The sequence below is a fragment of the Quercus lobata genome, chromosome 8 (assembly GCF_001633185.2).
Source record: "Quercus lobata isolate SW786 chromosome 8, ValleyOak3.0 Primary Assembly, whole genome shotgun sequence".
In the NCBI taxonomy this organism is placed as follows: domain Eukaryota; kingdom Viridiplantae; phylum Streptophyta; class Magnoliopsida; order Fagales; family Fagaceae; genus Quercus; species Quercus lobata.
In genome coordinates this window covers 31,436,862-31,453,706 of record NC_044911.1, presented here as the reverse complement: position 1 = coordinate 31,453,706, position 16,845 = coordinate 31,436,862, and the positions used below count along the sequence as shown (strand labels likewise).

The 16,845-nt window shown below is 35.5% G+C and overlaps 1 protein-coding gene across 1 annotated transcript; it reads right to left on the bottom strand.

The window, feature by feature from the left end:
- Nucleotides 1–11,466: 11,466 nt before the first annotated feature.
- Nucleotides 11,467–11,985, bottom strand: LOC115956732. The gene has a single exon (XM_031075033.1). It carries the CDS (start codon nt 11,983–11,985, stop codon nt 11,467–11,469), a length of 519 nt encoding a protein of 172 aa, XP_030930893.1.
- Between the last annotated feature and the right edge of the window lie 4,860 nt (nt 11,986–16,845).

Below are 16,845 nucleotides of genomic sequence, written 5' to 3'. Positions count from 1 at the left end.
TACAAGCCATATGTCATATAAAACTCTCTGATTCATTAATATGTAAAAAAGTTATTCTATGGAGTAGTTAAAATTTGAAATTATGTAATTTAATATATAGTGGAAGTTAAGATTGTATAATTTGTATGGTATAGTATATATACGCATGCTTTCCTCCGTTCCAAACAAAGAGTTCTCATCCTCTTCCCCATTCATTCTACCTTCCTTGGTGTGCTCTGAGAGTGTGTGTCTATTCCATTATATGTGGTGTATTAGTGTTTGGGAATGTGATAATGTAAAGACCCACCAACTTCAAAAACATGGTATCAAAGCAAGTAGATTCGTGGTGAGAATAACATTTTTCCAACTAGATGGCAACATTTTTAATTTTCATGGGTTACCAATTTTTTATATTTGTTTATAATTGGAATATCTAAAGGAAGGTGTTTCTCAAATCCCAACATGTATGGTAAGTAGTGGTAAGTGGTAACATGACCAAAAGAATGTTAAAGAGAATGAGAATGTCCAAAGAAGTTTGGGATGAAACTGCTCATGCAATCTATTTGACTAATTTTAGTCTCACATAAGGATTGTATGAGGAAGAACCCCACATAGCAAGCTTGGAGCTCAAAGAATCCTACAATTTCTCACTTATGTTTGTTTGGGAGCATTCCATATATGCATGTACTGGATCAAGAAAGGTCCAAGCTAGATAACCATAGTGAGAAGTATGTGTTTATAGGTATGATCCAAGCTCTAAGGGTTATAAGTTGTGAAATTCAAGTACCATAAATCAATTGGGATGTGGAATTTAATGGAGAATGCATATGGAATTGGAGCACCCAAAAAGAAGAAAAATATCATTTTTTTTTTCCATTTATTTAATGAAGATAAGTAGATGAATAAAGTTCTAGATGAGCTTCCACTCCACCTTCTTCACTAGCACCCCTTATTTATGAAAGTTCATCTTCAAGATCATCACTAGATGGATTCTAGTGAAAGGCTAAGGAAATTGGGAATTTTCAAGGATATCTATGAGTCAATGGAGAATATAGATGATATCACTCTCTTTCTAATAAGTTGTGCAAGATTTGAAATAGAAAAATACAAATATATATATATATATATATATATATATATATATTATAAAAGGTTACAGGTTGTTTATTTGAACCTTCACTTTAGTTTTCTAGTTTCAAAATTCATTGTTACTAATGATGCAAAAAATCCTCAGTCGAACTCCTTATCTATATGGATGGACGACATTAACACAGCAGCCATGAGATCCTGCAAAAAAGGATAAGGTTCTCAAAGCATACAGTGTGGTGTGTGCCAAAGGGCCTTCAATGAGCTAGGCAATAAGATCTGAGCTTAACTGCACAGAGGAATTGCTATTTGGTTAGAGAATTGTAGTGTGCATGTGGCAAAACAGTTGCGTACCTTTGTTCTGGTTGTTTATGCCTTTTTATAGGCCTTTGTCCATCATTATGGGGATAAATGCTGAACTTAATGGTCTTGTATCCGTTGGGAAAAAATGTTGGGGCAATGTAGGATTTAATGTCCTTTTGCACGTTGGTCCGTCCATTACGCTTTTGCTTGTCTCTCCGGTGAGCTGTTACCTATGTTATTTATGGGAAGCTCTTTTAATGTTGACTACCCATGTTCATGTGGGCGCAAGCGCCCGTGACAAGTATTTCAGGGTTCCCCCAAAATTCTTGGTGTTAATGCCCTACAGTGGCCGACCACCTATCGCGGTGACACTCAATCCCTTATTTTTGAAAGTTTGAGCTTAGGTGCTGTGAAATGAAGGTGAAAAGGGTACCTCTAGTGTGTGACTTGAATTGAGTCAATTTTAGCATATAATTTACAAAAGTAAGTGAAGTCGACACCAATCATTGGATTTTTTCTAAGGTATGATTGGTCACCTGACTCTATTTGATTTTATTACCAATCCTAGGCTAAGAAAAAGTTGTTTTTACTAATCTAATACGGACGAGTAAAAAATCTTGATTCTTGAGTTAAAAAATCCGATTACGTGTATGGAAGGTGTTAGGCACCCCGCAATGCTTGTCCGGAGACAATCCTTTGTTTTTGTAAAATCTTAATTTTCAAACATTGGCAATTAAAACAAGCTATTGGCATTAGCTCATGAGGCTTCAAAGAATTGGGCTTCGAGGTTTGATTTTGGAAGGGTGTGATCTCTATCAATGTTTTACTAGTACATTTGGAATTATTGCCAAATATCCACGACGAAATCCAGCAACATCTTGCCTTATTTTCATGGAGAAAATCTAGCAACATTTCACCTCTAGTGCGTTATTGCACACAGAATGCTATCCTCACTAAGCTTTCACTGTAAGAATATCGCAATAAAGGTGCACCACTTTCATGGCAAAAATTCGGTAGAGTTTCGCATTTGGTGTGCTATGGCACACCAGCAGAGTTTTGTGCCTATGTATACAACATGCGTTAGCAAGTTCGTACGAGGGCAAGCTGAAGCTCACCAAAGCATCAAGCATGTTGATGCACGTCGCATATACAGGGAAACCGATGTCACTAGCTGACATGGATCGAGACAAACACACTGTGATGATCATCCACACGATGTAGTACGAATATGCGCCTACAGCAGTCGCCTTGAGTGCATACCTACACCACAAGGTTAAGAGCACCCATGATCACGAGAGGGCTGAACTCCTAACCATGGGAGTCCATCATAAAAAGTGCATGACTACCCACAAAAAAACAAACATATATATATATATATATATATATAAATACACACAAATATATCATGCACAATGCATGCACACAAAGTAGGGAACGTTGTGATTAATTTCGTTTTGCACCGGTCGAAATGGCTGCAAAATTTCATTCCAGTCACTTAGCCGGTACGAATTACCCCTTTATTCCACCTCAGATTGAATTTTGGTTCATTCCGCCTGTTCTAGCCCGGTTTGTTTCGTTGAATTTTGGACGATATATCAATTCCGGGCGGTACTGAAAAGAACATACCTTTTTACATTTTAAACGATTTTTGCTGAATGAAATGATCCTGTGGTAGCAGTCACCAACACGTTGTTGGTTTCTTGAAAGAACCCAGCTCCTCACAGCTGGTAGCTTCTCCTCTTTTTTGCTTCTTTTGCATTTTTGTGTTCTTTGCTTCTTCTTTTCTTCTTTTTCAGTCCTTTGCGAGTAGTCTGCCTTCACTGCCTTGTATTGATTTATTGTTTAATAGTTAGTACTTTAATTTCTTTTAGTTAATACTTTAATTCCAAACCAGATATTGCCAACGCTCCAAGGGTATGCCCAGCAAGGTATGGGAAATGTAAATCAGACAATGCCGTACTCAAGGAACGCGGCCCAAGCAAGGTACAAGAAAGATAAAGCATACATGCCTACATCCAAAGGGCATGGCCCAACAAGATATTGAAAACATAAAATAGACATTGCCATACCCTAGGAATGTGACCCAAGCAAGATACAAAGAGAGCAACCCTACCCTAGATACATGGTTCTAAAGAGAAAGGTTGATAGAGGGAAAAAGATTACTACATGGAGAGACTAAGCCTCCTAATCTACTGTACATTGCCCTTATTGGGCTTGCGTCTTCTTGCTTGCTTTTTTGCCCTTCTTAACTTGCATTTTAGAAGTTACACCCTCACTTCAATAAAGGAAACACAAAGCCAATAGATAGGCAAAAGAGATAACAAAGAAACAAAGAAAGCACATAAAGGGGGAAACACGCATGTTATCTGTGGAGGGATATGGGCCCAAAAAATCAATGTTGACCCATTTAACTTAGGCCCAAGATTGGCCTGAGTCGCCAAAACCAGCCCATAAGATGGAAGTGGACCTCGAACTCGGTTGGAGTGAGCTCAACTCGGCAACATGTGTATTGGGACGTAGAAATTATCGTTTAGGGGAATCCTATAGCGCTTGGCCTACTACTGATTAATAAGGTGGTGGGAAATTGATGAATAAATGATTAAACTAAAGTTAGTTGCTGAGAGTTGTAAATGCCTTTAGGGAACTCGCTACCAAATGCTATTTGACATCTGGAACAAGTTTCAAGAGAATTCTCAGAAGGCATGATGATTCCTTGGGATTCCAGCAAAAGTGGAGATGCATGAAAACTGGTGAAACAATAATGATTCGTACCCCACTAAGGAGAGATTATATAAGGGAAGGGAAGGCAAACAAGAAGGGTTGGTTGGAAACTTGAAAAAATGGGGGAAATACTGGGAAAATAGTGAAAACACAGAGAGAGGTAGTGTGAGCAAAGAGGGAAGAAGAAGAACTACCAGAGGGTAAGGTTTATAGGTCCAAAAGTTCACAAAAAATATACAATTTGGACTATCTAGTTGGTGTTTGGAGCCCTACTCATAGGATTGTTAGGAAGCCCATTAATAAATGAATTGGGGGCCCAAATCCTTTGCCCAAGATTACAGCTCTCATAGGTTTGGAAACCACATTATCAAACAAACATATTATCACACAAAAGAGGGTGTCCTAGAAGGACAAATGTAGCTTTGGATTGGTGTCCATAGTTCCATTACATTGAAGTATGGACGACACGCGTGCCATCAAGCAAAGTTCCTAAAAGGGACTCGAGATCTCTTGTACAAAAGACAAGTGCAAACCCTCACAGGATTATATGTAGGAACTAAGCTTGATGACACAAACAAGCATACAAAGACACATTCATGAACATATAAGTAAGGATGTAAAGATGCAAAGAAGCATAGAAAGCCTAACAAGATGGCATAAAGCAAGCATGTTATCACACAAAGGGAAGGGGTAGGCATGCTCTAAGGCACATAAAAAGGCTAACACGAGAAACCCTAACATGCAAACTAACAAAGGAGGAAAAAGGCAAGTGGCAAGCAAGCCAAACATCACGAAGATGTATCCTCACACATGGTTGTATCCAAACAAGCCATAAAAGGGGAATAGATACAACCAAACAAACAAGAAAGCCCCCAAGACCAACAAGCATAAACCCAAAAGGGAAACAAGACATAGGAAGCATGGCAAGGACGTAGGAAATTAGATCTAAGCATACAAGCATGGATCTAAACATAAACACATGAAAAAAGGGGAAACAAAGCACCAACATGCATAGAGGTAATAATCTAAACCCTTTATTGAAAAATGGGTGTATGAGCATAGGCTTAGACCACTAGATCTAGATCTAGATCCACACCCTATCCAAAAGCCACATAAGAAAGAGGCATAAAAAAGAGATATAAAGCTATAAAGCACTAGGCATAGCATCCAAACAAGGTTTTAAACACATGAACACGTAGATCCAAACACACAAAGATGGCAAGAAGCACAAACAAATATATTAAAAGCTATAAAGCACTCAAGAATTGCACATGATTAACTCATCAAAAGGTAAGCACGAAGCCATAAGCATAAACATCTCACGAGTTGCAAAGCAAATAACTTAAATGAAGACAAGCAAAAATTGTAGATTAAAAGATCTTAAAGTTGTTTGAATGACTTCAAACAACTTCCTAAGGGTTTGGGAGCCTCTTTTTAATTTTTGAAAAGATGGAGAGCTTAACTACAATTTTAGAAAGATTTGGGGCCAAAATGTAATTTTGGGAATTTTTGGGGACTAAAGTTGTCTTATATCGACTAAACATTAAGGCAGTGTTGACGCATGGACTCAAAAAGCAGTGCATGTACACGTGAACATCACCAGGCAAAGGGTAAGTTGCTGATATTATGTTCGTGAGTGCCTACTGCCTAGAATTCTCTGTATGTGTCTGTTGGAAAGTAATTGCCTAGGCCGTTTTTACAATTCCCTAAGGTGAATACAAAGAAATTACAGTTTACAAAATGTAGAGGCTTCATTCTTGATGGCCCGGATTTCTTGAAAAAGATCTTGAACTTCTAGCAACGTCCTCCTTGATGCGAAGTTCCAACTACTTGCCACCAATTTTATCTACACACATTTACATGACGGAGCTATTAGTGTATGCATGCATGCCCTTGTAGGGTTAGAAACCCTAGGGTCTAGGTATGATCTAATGTGCAAGTAATGTAGTTGCTTTTCCTTAGGGGTTGGTCACAAATACTATGCAAGTGGGATGGACACAAGCTGTAGTAGAGCACCACCTTCCAATGCACGCGAGAATGCATAACCTGGAAAAGGTAAACGAACACTTTCCCCTCCACTTATTTTGAAAGAAATCCTAACAAGGATATCCTACCCTAGGCTTGGATGTTCAATCGACTTGGCACTTGCTAGTCCTCGTGATCATTTGACTTACTCTAGGCCAACTATATGAGATATGGCTTAACTAGTGAGTTGGTCCTAATCTTAAGGGGGACCTTAATTATCTAAGCCTTCCCTTCATAGAAGTTGTTGAATAAAGCGGATCAAGGGGGGCCTTTCCAGCTACTCTTGTCCACGCATAGACCCAGAAGTGCCTACAAGTCAGCCTCCAGTAACCATCTATGGTTTGCGCATCTGGTGGAAACCTTAAAGCACTAAGCCCGAGTTCGACTCAAAATGAGGGGGGATGTCATGCATTTTGAAATGAAAGGGGAAAGACATTCCATGCACAACAGACATATAAACAAATAAAAGGGTAGCAGAAATCAAACCTTACTACCCTAAGTTCGTATATATGAAGGAAAGCTATAAAGCATGGTTACAAAAGTAGGAAAGCTTCACACATACTCAAATACCTCAAAACTGGTTTTAAAAACCATTTAAAAATATTTTCTTAAAATTTTTTTTGTCTTTTGAAAATAATTTACTAAAGATTAAGACATTTTTCAAAAAGAAAGCCCCAAAGGATAATGCTAATTTCAATAATGTTTTAAAGCCAATGTCCAAAGATTAAAATTTTATCAAAAGTTCTAAAGGATAAACTCTCTAAGTATCCCTAGTAGAGTTGCTAGTTTGTCGATGCCACATGGCAGCTGACCACCCATCACAGTGACACTCGTGCCTTATGTAGGCTTTGAGCTCGGGTGCTATAAAATGAGGGTGAAAAGGGTACATCTGGTGTGTGACTTGAATTGAGTCAATTTTAACTTATAATTACCAAAGGTAAGTGAAGTCGCCACCAAGCATTGAGTTTTTTCTAAGGTGTGATTAGTCACCTGACTCTATTGATTTTATTACCAATCCTTGGCTAAGAAAAAGGTCATTTTTCCTAATCTAATACAGATGGGTAAAAAATCTTGATTCTTGAGTTCGGAAGTCTGATTACGTGTGGGGAAGGTGTTAGGCACCCCACAACGCCTACTCAGAGACAATCCTTTATTTTGGTAAAATCATAACTTTCGAACATGGGCAATTAAAACAAGCTATTAGCATTAGCTCTCAGGGCTTTAAAAGAATTGGGCTTTGAGGTTTAATTTTGGAAAGGGTGTGGCCTCTATCAATGCTTTACTAGAACTTTTGGAATTATTTCCAAATTTCCTCAACGAAAATCCAGCAGCATCTCACCTTATTTTCATGACGAAAATCTAGTAGCATTTCACCATTAGTGCGTTATAGTACACAAAATGCTATCCTCACAAAGCTTTCATTATGAGAATACAGCAACAAAAGTGCCCTATTTTCAATGCAAAATTCTGATAGAGTTTTGTGTTTGGTGTAGACACAGCATTCTGTACCCCTTACAACTCAAGCCCCTGATCCCTAATGATGTAAGAATTCTAAATCTAAAGGTTGGTTTAGGAACCAATTAGATGAAAATTGACTTGAGAAAAGTGTTTATGGAAAAGATGACTTATTTTTGGATCAAATAAACTATTTTTGGAAAATAAAGGCCACAAAAACCCTAGGGCATGTGTGCGTATTCCCACTTATGCACACACATGCTTATGATTTACGTGTGCATACTTCATGCATGCGTACGCATACACGTGCACATGCTAGGGTTCCAAAAACCATAAAGGAAAGGTTTTCTACCTTAAACTTGGTTTGCAACGAATCCCATATCATCTGGGAGCCGCTCTAAACCCTTTTTTTTTTTTTGAAATATATAAAGCCATAAATGGTACTTTTTCAAAGGGGTGATGAACTCCAGTGGCAAATCACATAAGATTCACTAGAAAATAGTGAATCAAAGAGGGGGGTTTTCACAAAATATCCTCAAGCCAAATTTTATTTGATTAGGACCTTTTCTAGTCTTGATCTTTGAGTTATAAGTTTACTAACACATTTTTGAATTATTTTTAGCTAGATTGACTAAGGGGAATGGTCAAAATTAAGTTCTAGAGAGTTTCTGTGTTGAGGTAAAGGTTCTATCTTTGGCTCTTCACTTTTCTTAGATTTTCTTTGATTCCTTTGTTTGTTTACATGTTTTAAAGCTTTAATGTATCAGTCTAGTCTTAGTTTATTTCATGTTTGTGTTAAAAGCATGCTAGTGCGTATGCAAACTCGTAATGTACGAGTATGCATACGCATACAGTTGGTATGCGCACGTATGTCCTATGTATGCGCATGCATATTCAAGCCCAGAAAGTCTAATTCCATTTCTGTTTTTTTATCTTTCGTCCTGTTCACATGTTTTAGCCTCTATTTTAAGCTAGCTTCTGTATCTTTAAGCCTTTTCCTCTCTGTTTTGTTTTAGTTTGCTTCTTTCATCTCTTTGATGCTTATTAGGGTTTTAGATTGTTTGAATACTACGAACATGCACAAAAATATGAACATGCATTGATGTATAGGTGTAGTGATGCAGTGATGTAAGTCATACATAATCACATGGACATGCATTTATTTATTTGACGAGTATGATATGGTTGAGGAACATGACTATGCTTGGATTGAATGCCATTCCTTTAATGTTTGGATGTCATAAAATGCTTGTTTGATTCTACCTTATGATGTATCTGCCGTTGGAGATATGTGTTTAAATGCCTTTTGAGATATTTGGAGGGGAAAATGATAGTTCTCTTCATATTAGGAGTAACGGACTTCTGACAACCATAAGAAATGTAAGAAATACAATTTCAATGCATTCAAGCATATGAGCTTTGCAAACAATGGAAAATTGAGTAAACAAATTACACTTATTGCCAACATCAAGATATTATGGAACTCATGTTAATCAGTAGCAAATAATCAAGAAAAATGCTGATGCTCTAAAACAAAAACCATCTCCTAAGAGGAAACAATGATAAGGACAATACGGAGGTTAGTATATTACATATGTCAAGGCATCAAAGGACATCATAGAATGAAATTTACCATTCCTCTCATTTATGTTTGTTTTTATCATATTCCTGAAATATATTGCTTTTGTATGTAGAAATGCCCGGCCATGACATAGCAGTTTCACCTTCCAACATTTTGCACTCGACTGTGATAATCAACACATGAAGCATAGATGGCTCTCTGTGATAGTAATCTTTATCTCATAAAAGTCTAGTGGTATTAGCAACAATAGAAGCCTTTAAAGAGGGACCAGTCCTGACGTTGAGGACACATCTTCTTCCATCCTCCAGACTTTTGAAAAAATCATTTTCATTTCATCCTATATTCTTGCCAAAGGTGTGGGGGTCCTTATTGCAATGCCTACAACGCAAAACAGAGTTACTAAAAATATGCTCTAATATGTAGTGTTTCACACCAAGGAGACTATTTAAGCACGACAAGGATAAAAAAATTGCTGATGCTTTGTTTGTTTCTAATGACATTCCATTTAATATAAACTACATCAAATTCCATGTCTGCATACTCCTTTCACAAATATCCACTTGCAAATATTGATGTCTAATTGCCCTCACCTTCTCGATAATACTTAAAAAACTAATACTGGCATGTCAATAGCTTATAAAACAATGACAGTGCAAAGAAGACCTTAAACTTATATAGCTTGTAAGAAAATAAAAGGGTTGTTCTGTGGAGCTGTGGCTTATCTTCTTCTTGTCTTCTACTCACCTCTTTCTCAGTAATACTTAAAAAAAACTAATACTGACATGTCAATAGTTTATAAAACAACGGCAGTGCAAAGAAGATCTTTAACTTATTTAGCTTGTAAGCAAGTAACAAGGTTATTTTGTGGAGCTGTGGCTTATCTTCTTCTTGTCTTCTACTCACCTCTTTCTCAATAATACTAAAAAAAACTAATACTGACATGTCAATGGCTTATAAAACAATGGCAGTGCAAAGAAGATATTTAACTTATTTAGCTTGTAAGCATGTAACAAGGTTGTTTTGCGGAGCTGTGGCTTATCTTCTTCTTTTCTACTACTCCACATCAAAATATCTATCAGAACCCACTCATGAATTGGTAAATTTATTTGATATGGTTTTATTATCTTTTATTCTTAGCGTAATCAGTAAGCAAAAAAGCAAAACTTAATCCACATTATATTGGGAAATACTTATATCAACTGAAGAGTTCATCGATAAGTTTTCAAATGCAACTAGTCTAGGACCTAGTAAGACCTCACTGTTCAGCTATTGTTCTCCTGATTTATACTAGCATGGGAACAAATGCTTCAAAAGTTGACACTGGAACATAGTAGGTTGACACATCAAGTAAAGGAAACTAAATAAATGGTTGATGCAGTATATTGGTTATGGAAATGATCACCATTGAAAATAGCACGGTATATGAAAAAGATGAGAAAATTCAAGATAATATCAGGCAATCACATTGAAGAGAGAAGAATGGGAACAAGAAAATAGAAAGTATGATGTGAAACAAAATATAGATGTCCCATTTGTATTGGCCTATGTATTTGTTGCAACCGAGAATTGTTAGTCTAATGGGATATGTTCTAGTGGTCAACCAAAAATATACCAAAATTGTGACAATTGGTTTACACTTTGTGAAAGTGAGAACCAATTTACAGATCAAATCTATACCCCTGCTCCCCACTCCTCTGTGCCAACCACCCACCCTGCCCCCCACCTCCCCCCTGCAACCACCACCTCTATCTCCCTCCTTCACATTGCCACCACCACCTCCCTCCCCGTATTCTGCATTGCCACACCACCTCCACGCAGCTACTCTGTATTGCTGCAACCACCAACTCCCTCCTCCCTCCAACTTTGCACCACCACCACCACCTCCACCCCTAAAACTATTCCCACCACAACAACAAACATCACTGCCTTCCAACCTTTTGTGGTTTTTATTGGTTTTTACTTTTAACATAGATTTTTTTTTCTTTTTTTCTTTTCTTCTGAAAAGTAATGAAAATTTTATTAAAAAAGACAGCACTAGGTACGCTGGGGGAGTACTTAGGAGAATTACAAACAGCTCTCAAACTACAATGCTCAACCAAATCTAAAAGAGAAAAACAATGAGAAGGGAGAAAAGCAACATTCCAATCTAACAAGGTATGGAAGACTAGAAATTTACAATTAGGATGTCAAGCAAGTAACAGAAAATAAATAAATTTCTTAAAAATATTATCTATTGAAAATATTTCCTTTCCAAAATAAACAGAACCTCAATAGTAATAAATTTCACATTATTGAGCTCAACTTACATATTGTCATCAGCTATCTTTATCCTCTACCATAGTGATACCACGGTATAACTCCATTAAGTCTGGTATGCTATCTGAATCCTTAACAACATAATTCTTGTAGAAAGTGTTTTCAGCTTGATTAAAAAGCGAAGCATAATTCTTGCCCTCTTTAAACAGATTCTTTGACTTCAAAACCTTCAAGACATTATACCTTGGACGAAGCCTTTTATCAACAGCATACATAAGAAATCTGGGGTAACAAATTATAGTCTCTACATCCATCTCCATGGTATTCACATAGAAATCCATTGCACTCTTCATTTTCTCCTCCGAGCAACCCAAACAAAGCGGGTTACTCTTAAAAACCGACCAAATATCCTCTTCAGACCACCCGAAACTCTTCAACACTTCCATTTTTCTGTCCCAATTTGATTCCTTCATGGAAACCAATACGCTAAGAGCAAGCATAAACAACTCAGAAGTCGATTCTAGACCCAATTTTTTGAGAGTTTGTACTGCATCTTCCAACCTGTTGACTTTCCGCATTATTGTTCTAGGCTGCGTTAGAATCAATTTCGATATGCTATGTAAAGGTACTCCTTCCCTTATCAAAAATTCAATATTTGGTTGCAAAATCCCAGTAAGATCATAAGTTAAAAGCCACGAAGACTGCTTAACAACCGCCACAACATTCTCATTGTTTTCAAGGTATGTATTCAATGGTGTCTCACGAAACAATAATAGCTTCACTTTGTAGCAAATAGGCAATAACGTGTAGCTATGTTTTTTTTTCTTACGGCTGATTGAGAAAAGAATGATTGATATTAAAGGGGTATTTAGGGGTTTTAACAAAAATTTCATTAAATCTAAACCCATTCCCTTCCATTCCTCCCAATTTTGAGGGGAACAAAAATTTGAGGTTTGGAGGGAAAAGGGAGGAATGAGCATTCCCTCCTAAACATTCCATTTCCTCCCACTTAAACTCCCAAACAAGGGAATGGACTTTCCATTCCTTCCGTTAAAACTCCCAAACAGGAGGAGGGAAGAATATTCTAAAAATATTTCTTTTTTTCCATTCCATTCCCTCCTTCCAAACGGACCCTGAAACGTTGGTTTTATATGGGAACTCAAGCCTCACCTGAAAATGACAGGACTCAATACAATGAGGTCAGCAAGAAGCTTACCCACAAAGCCATTTTGGGTGAGAAACTCTATCTTGGGCTTGAGATTGTCTTCCACTTTGGATAGGAGTATCCTTGGGCGCTTTTTGATCAATTCCGCGATGTGGGTATTGTTGAAACCATGAGATTTCAAGAAAGCGAGCATAGCTTAAGGCCTTTGGAGGTTGTTTTCTACGAGTTTGAGCTTCTATGAGGTTGAGAGAGCAGATTCTAAGGGAAGCCCACATGAGTTCATGAGGTAGTTAACAGTGAATGAGGAAGAAAGTAGTTGAGAAGTTGATGAATTTTTTGCTGCCGACATTGTCAAAAAACGACTTTGCATAAGAGAAAGTAGGTTTTTGAAGGGAAGATTAGCAGCCATTGTTGTGGAAGCAAAGAAAAGATACACAGACAATGTTTTTGGAGAAAGGTGTCGATTTGGGTACGTTTGGATTCGGTTATTTGGTTGACATCTATGAAGAGTAATAAAAAGCGTCATTTATTTAGCTTTACTCATCTATTGAATCACCCAATAACCTCACATTCTCAAACAAAGATGAATTCATTAACTTAAATCAATAATTATTAGAAAGTTTCACATAGTATATAAAAGCATATATATATAAATATATATATATATATATACAGACACACACACACACAAGCCTCTAAGCAGGCGCTCACGCGCGTGCTCAGAAGCTCTTTTATTTATTTATTTTTTTGTAAAAGTTAATAATTTGCATCTATTATTGTAAGGGCGAGTTTTGAATCCTAAGCCCAAAAGGTAATGGATTAAGGCTCAAAGAGCTTGATATAATGAATTTGTAGAGAATGAACTAAAAACTAGGCTCCAATGAAGTGGTTAACGCTCACAATGGGCCAAAGATGGTCAAAAAGCAAGGAAAAGCGTCGGAGAAACAAGAGTAGTGTAGAGAAATTCTTCCTCGGCAATGTCCGAGGAGAATAGTCCTTGAGTATATACAGTTCTCCTAGACCTTATTACAATTACAGTTTTAAACGCTACAGTGTTTTTTCTTTACAAATCCTCTGATGCCCCCTTTGTAATGAGATATTTCTTCTTTATATTTCTTACCTTTGCTCTATCTCAGCCCTCCACGTGTAGATCAGATGGCTGACTCCTTTCCTTATCCTATCAACACCTTCCTAAAGTCCTTAGGGATAACTGTAAGACTAAATCCCACTGTTCAGGTATCACCTCCACATAAATGTGGCCAGAGAGTTAGTTACAGAACATTTAATGCAATGGTAGCAGCTTTCCCTCAGAAATTTCTCACTTTCTTCTTACCTTATCCCTTCTTGATGCTTATCCCTACTAGCAGAATCGCCCAGGACATTGTCCCTGATGTCAGGCCAACCTTTGGACCTCTGCCCTATTAAGCCGAGGTGAAATTTGTCCTCGGACATACTTCCTGGAACCTTAAAACTAGACCCTTTTTCCCATCCACTACCTTAAACTCCCACACTAGCATCTACCTATCCTCGGATTATTAAATGTCCTCAGACAAGGCCCCTGGCCTAATACACCCTTTCAGGCCTACCATCCCTTCAATTATATTTTAGAAAAATATATATTTTATTTTTCAAACAAAAAAAAAATGATAAACTTTAGAAATAAGTAGTAATTGTAATTTCTTTTTTGAACACAAATGAAAAAAAAAAAAAATTTAAATTTTAGGAGTTCTCTTTTTAGATTTAAAATGAAATTTGTTATCTAACATTTATGACCTTATTTTTAAATGAAGTTTCTCTTCATTAATGAAGGTATTTTCAAACTACATAAAAGTCTAGTTAAAAGAAGGGAATCCTATTATATATATATAGACACACACACTAATCTCATCATACACACTTTGCGAGTGCGATGAGGCTTTTGTTTTTTTTTTTTTTGTTTTTGGTCTAGTGTCATAATAAATAAATATATATTTTGTAGGCATTTTAAAGTAGAGTTGAAGATATATTTTTACCTGGTTATCCTCAAGTTTTTTCCTATTAGGGGGTGTTTGGTAAGGGTATTTAAATAACAGTTTTCGTTGTTTAAACAACACAACATGTATTTCTATAATATTTTTTCACCCACATGTATTTCCAAAAAACTTAAACAACGTTACAAGAACAACATTACCAAACGGGCCCAACATAAGATTTAGGAGTATTTTTGAACCACATAAAAGTCCAGTCCAAAGAAAAGACTCCTCTTATATATAGTATGTACTATGTATGTGTGTGTGTATATATATATATAATAGAATAAAATTATTTACTTTAAAATGTGACTCTTGAGAATGGTTAGGAGTAAAAGAGAAAGAACAAAATTTAGTTACAAAATTGGTTGTAATCTAAAACTATAACTTTACTTAATAAAATAAAGATTATTATATATTTTGAAAATCTAACCATTTATTGTATGTTATTTACGCTCATAATACACATGACAAATTTTGTGTCAATTAGATTATTTATTATATGATATATAAGCTTATATTTTATGCATAATTTTAAACTACAAAAATTTTTAATTTAAACAATTTATTGATGACATAACTATTGATCTTTAATTTTCTAAAAATTTTGCAGGTATGGAAGATATAAGAAGAAGATGTAATCCAATAGTGGATTTGTTAAAATTCACCTTTAACAAAAAAATATTGAATAAGGTTGTAGACTAAAGTTACAATCAATTTTGTAGCTAAATTGTCCAAAGAGAAAAGTAAGGGTATGTTTGGTAACTGTTTTTTCCCTTTATTTTCTGTTTCCAAAAACAATTTTCTATTTTTAAAACTAAAAAACTTGTTTGGCAACCCAAAATGGACAGAAAATTAAAACTGTTCTCAAAATTCAATTTGTGAAGGAAACTGAAAATATGCAAAAGAATGTTTTTAGTTTCTAATTTTCAAAAATCAATGAAAACAACTATTTAATTTAATGAATCTATCACATTTAATGAGTTAGTATTAGAGTTCAAATCTTAATAATAACATATTTTAGTATTTTCTAGTTTTTTTATTCAAAAAACTTTTTTTTTTTTTTAAATTTCAACTAACCAAACATGTTTTTGGTTTCAAAAATAGAAGATTTTTTTTTTTTTTTAAATATTCCCAAAAACAAGTTTTTGAAAATAGAAAACAAAAACTGTTACTAAATATAACCTAAGTATCATGTGGCTAATTGTAAAGAGATGCTTTAGAGAGCCAAAAAAAAATAAAAATTGCATGAGTTTCTTCCGTTTTTAGTTTGATATAAACCACTATAAAGGCTATAACCCATACAATAGAATTATTTACACTTTTGGTCTTCTAAATTTGGTGATTTTTTTTTTTACCCTTTTATGTTTCAAAATTTTATTTTGGCCTTTCATGTTTAATTCATTTTGATATTGGTTCTGCGATCGATTTATGTTGAGGTAATCTTATCATTAAGTGCCAAATAAGTGGCATACATTAAGTCATGTCACCAATATAATATTAGATGTTATCGGATTACTAATGAAAATGTATGACAATGTCAATATGAGAAAGAGATCAAAAATGAAGGGTCAAATAAAAATTTTGAAATGTAAGAGAAAAAATGAAAACAACCTCAAACTTTAAGGGCAAAATTATACTTTAATTTAACTTATGCTTCCTCAAAATTATAACCCTACCATTTATTACAAATATTGTCAAGTACCTTGTAAATCAATTGGTTGTCATTTCATAGTGTTTTCAAGACATTCATGATTCAAATCTCTCTCCTTCATTGTAACTACTATATTATCCCCAAAAAAATGTATGGCAGCAAATACTGGTTTTGATTGTGTAATCAAATGATACAATTTAAACTTGAAAATCGTAGTCTTGAATTTTTTAATCTCGTTTTCAACATTGCATTTTGCATTATATGGAGGTTGGAGCTTTTCATTTTTTTTTCCCCTAGAGTGACAAGCTTCCAGAACTCTATTTTTTCAATCTCACATTTAAATTGATAAAAAACCAAGATGGCTCCATACTGAATTTTTTTAAAAATACAATTTAAAAAGAGAAGCTTAGCAAATTGCTCCAAACGTCAGCTTCCTTTCTATAAAGCTTTTTAAAAATGCCCCCTACAAAAATCTTCATCCTTCTTTTTTACTCTTTTTATTATTATAGAAGGAAATGAAAGTAGAAAAGATTGGAATGGTCACAGAACATGTTAGAGTCATTTGCAGAGATCAGAACTAATTTGGAAGTATACTGATACTTGTGAATGA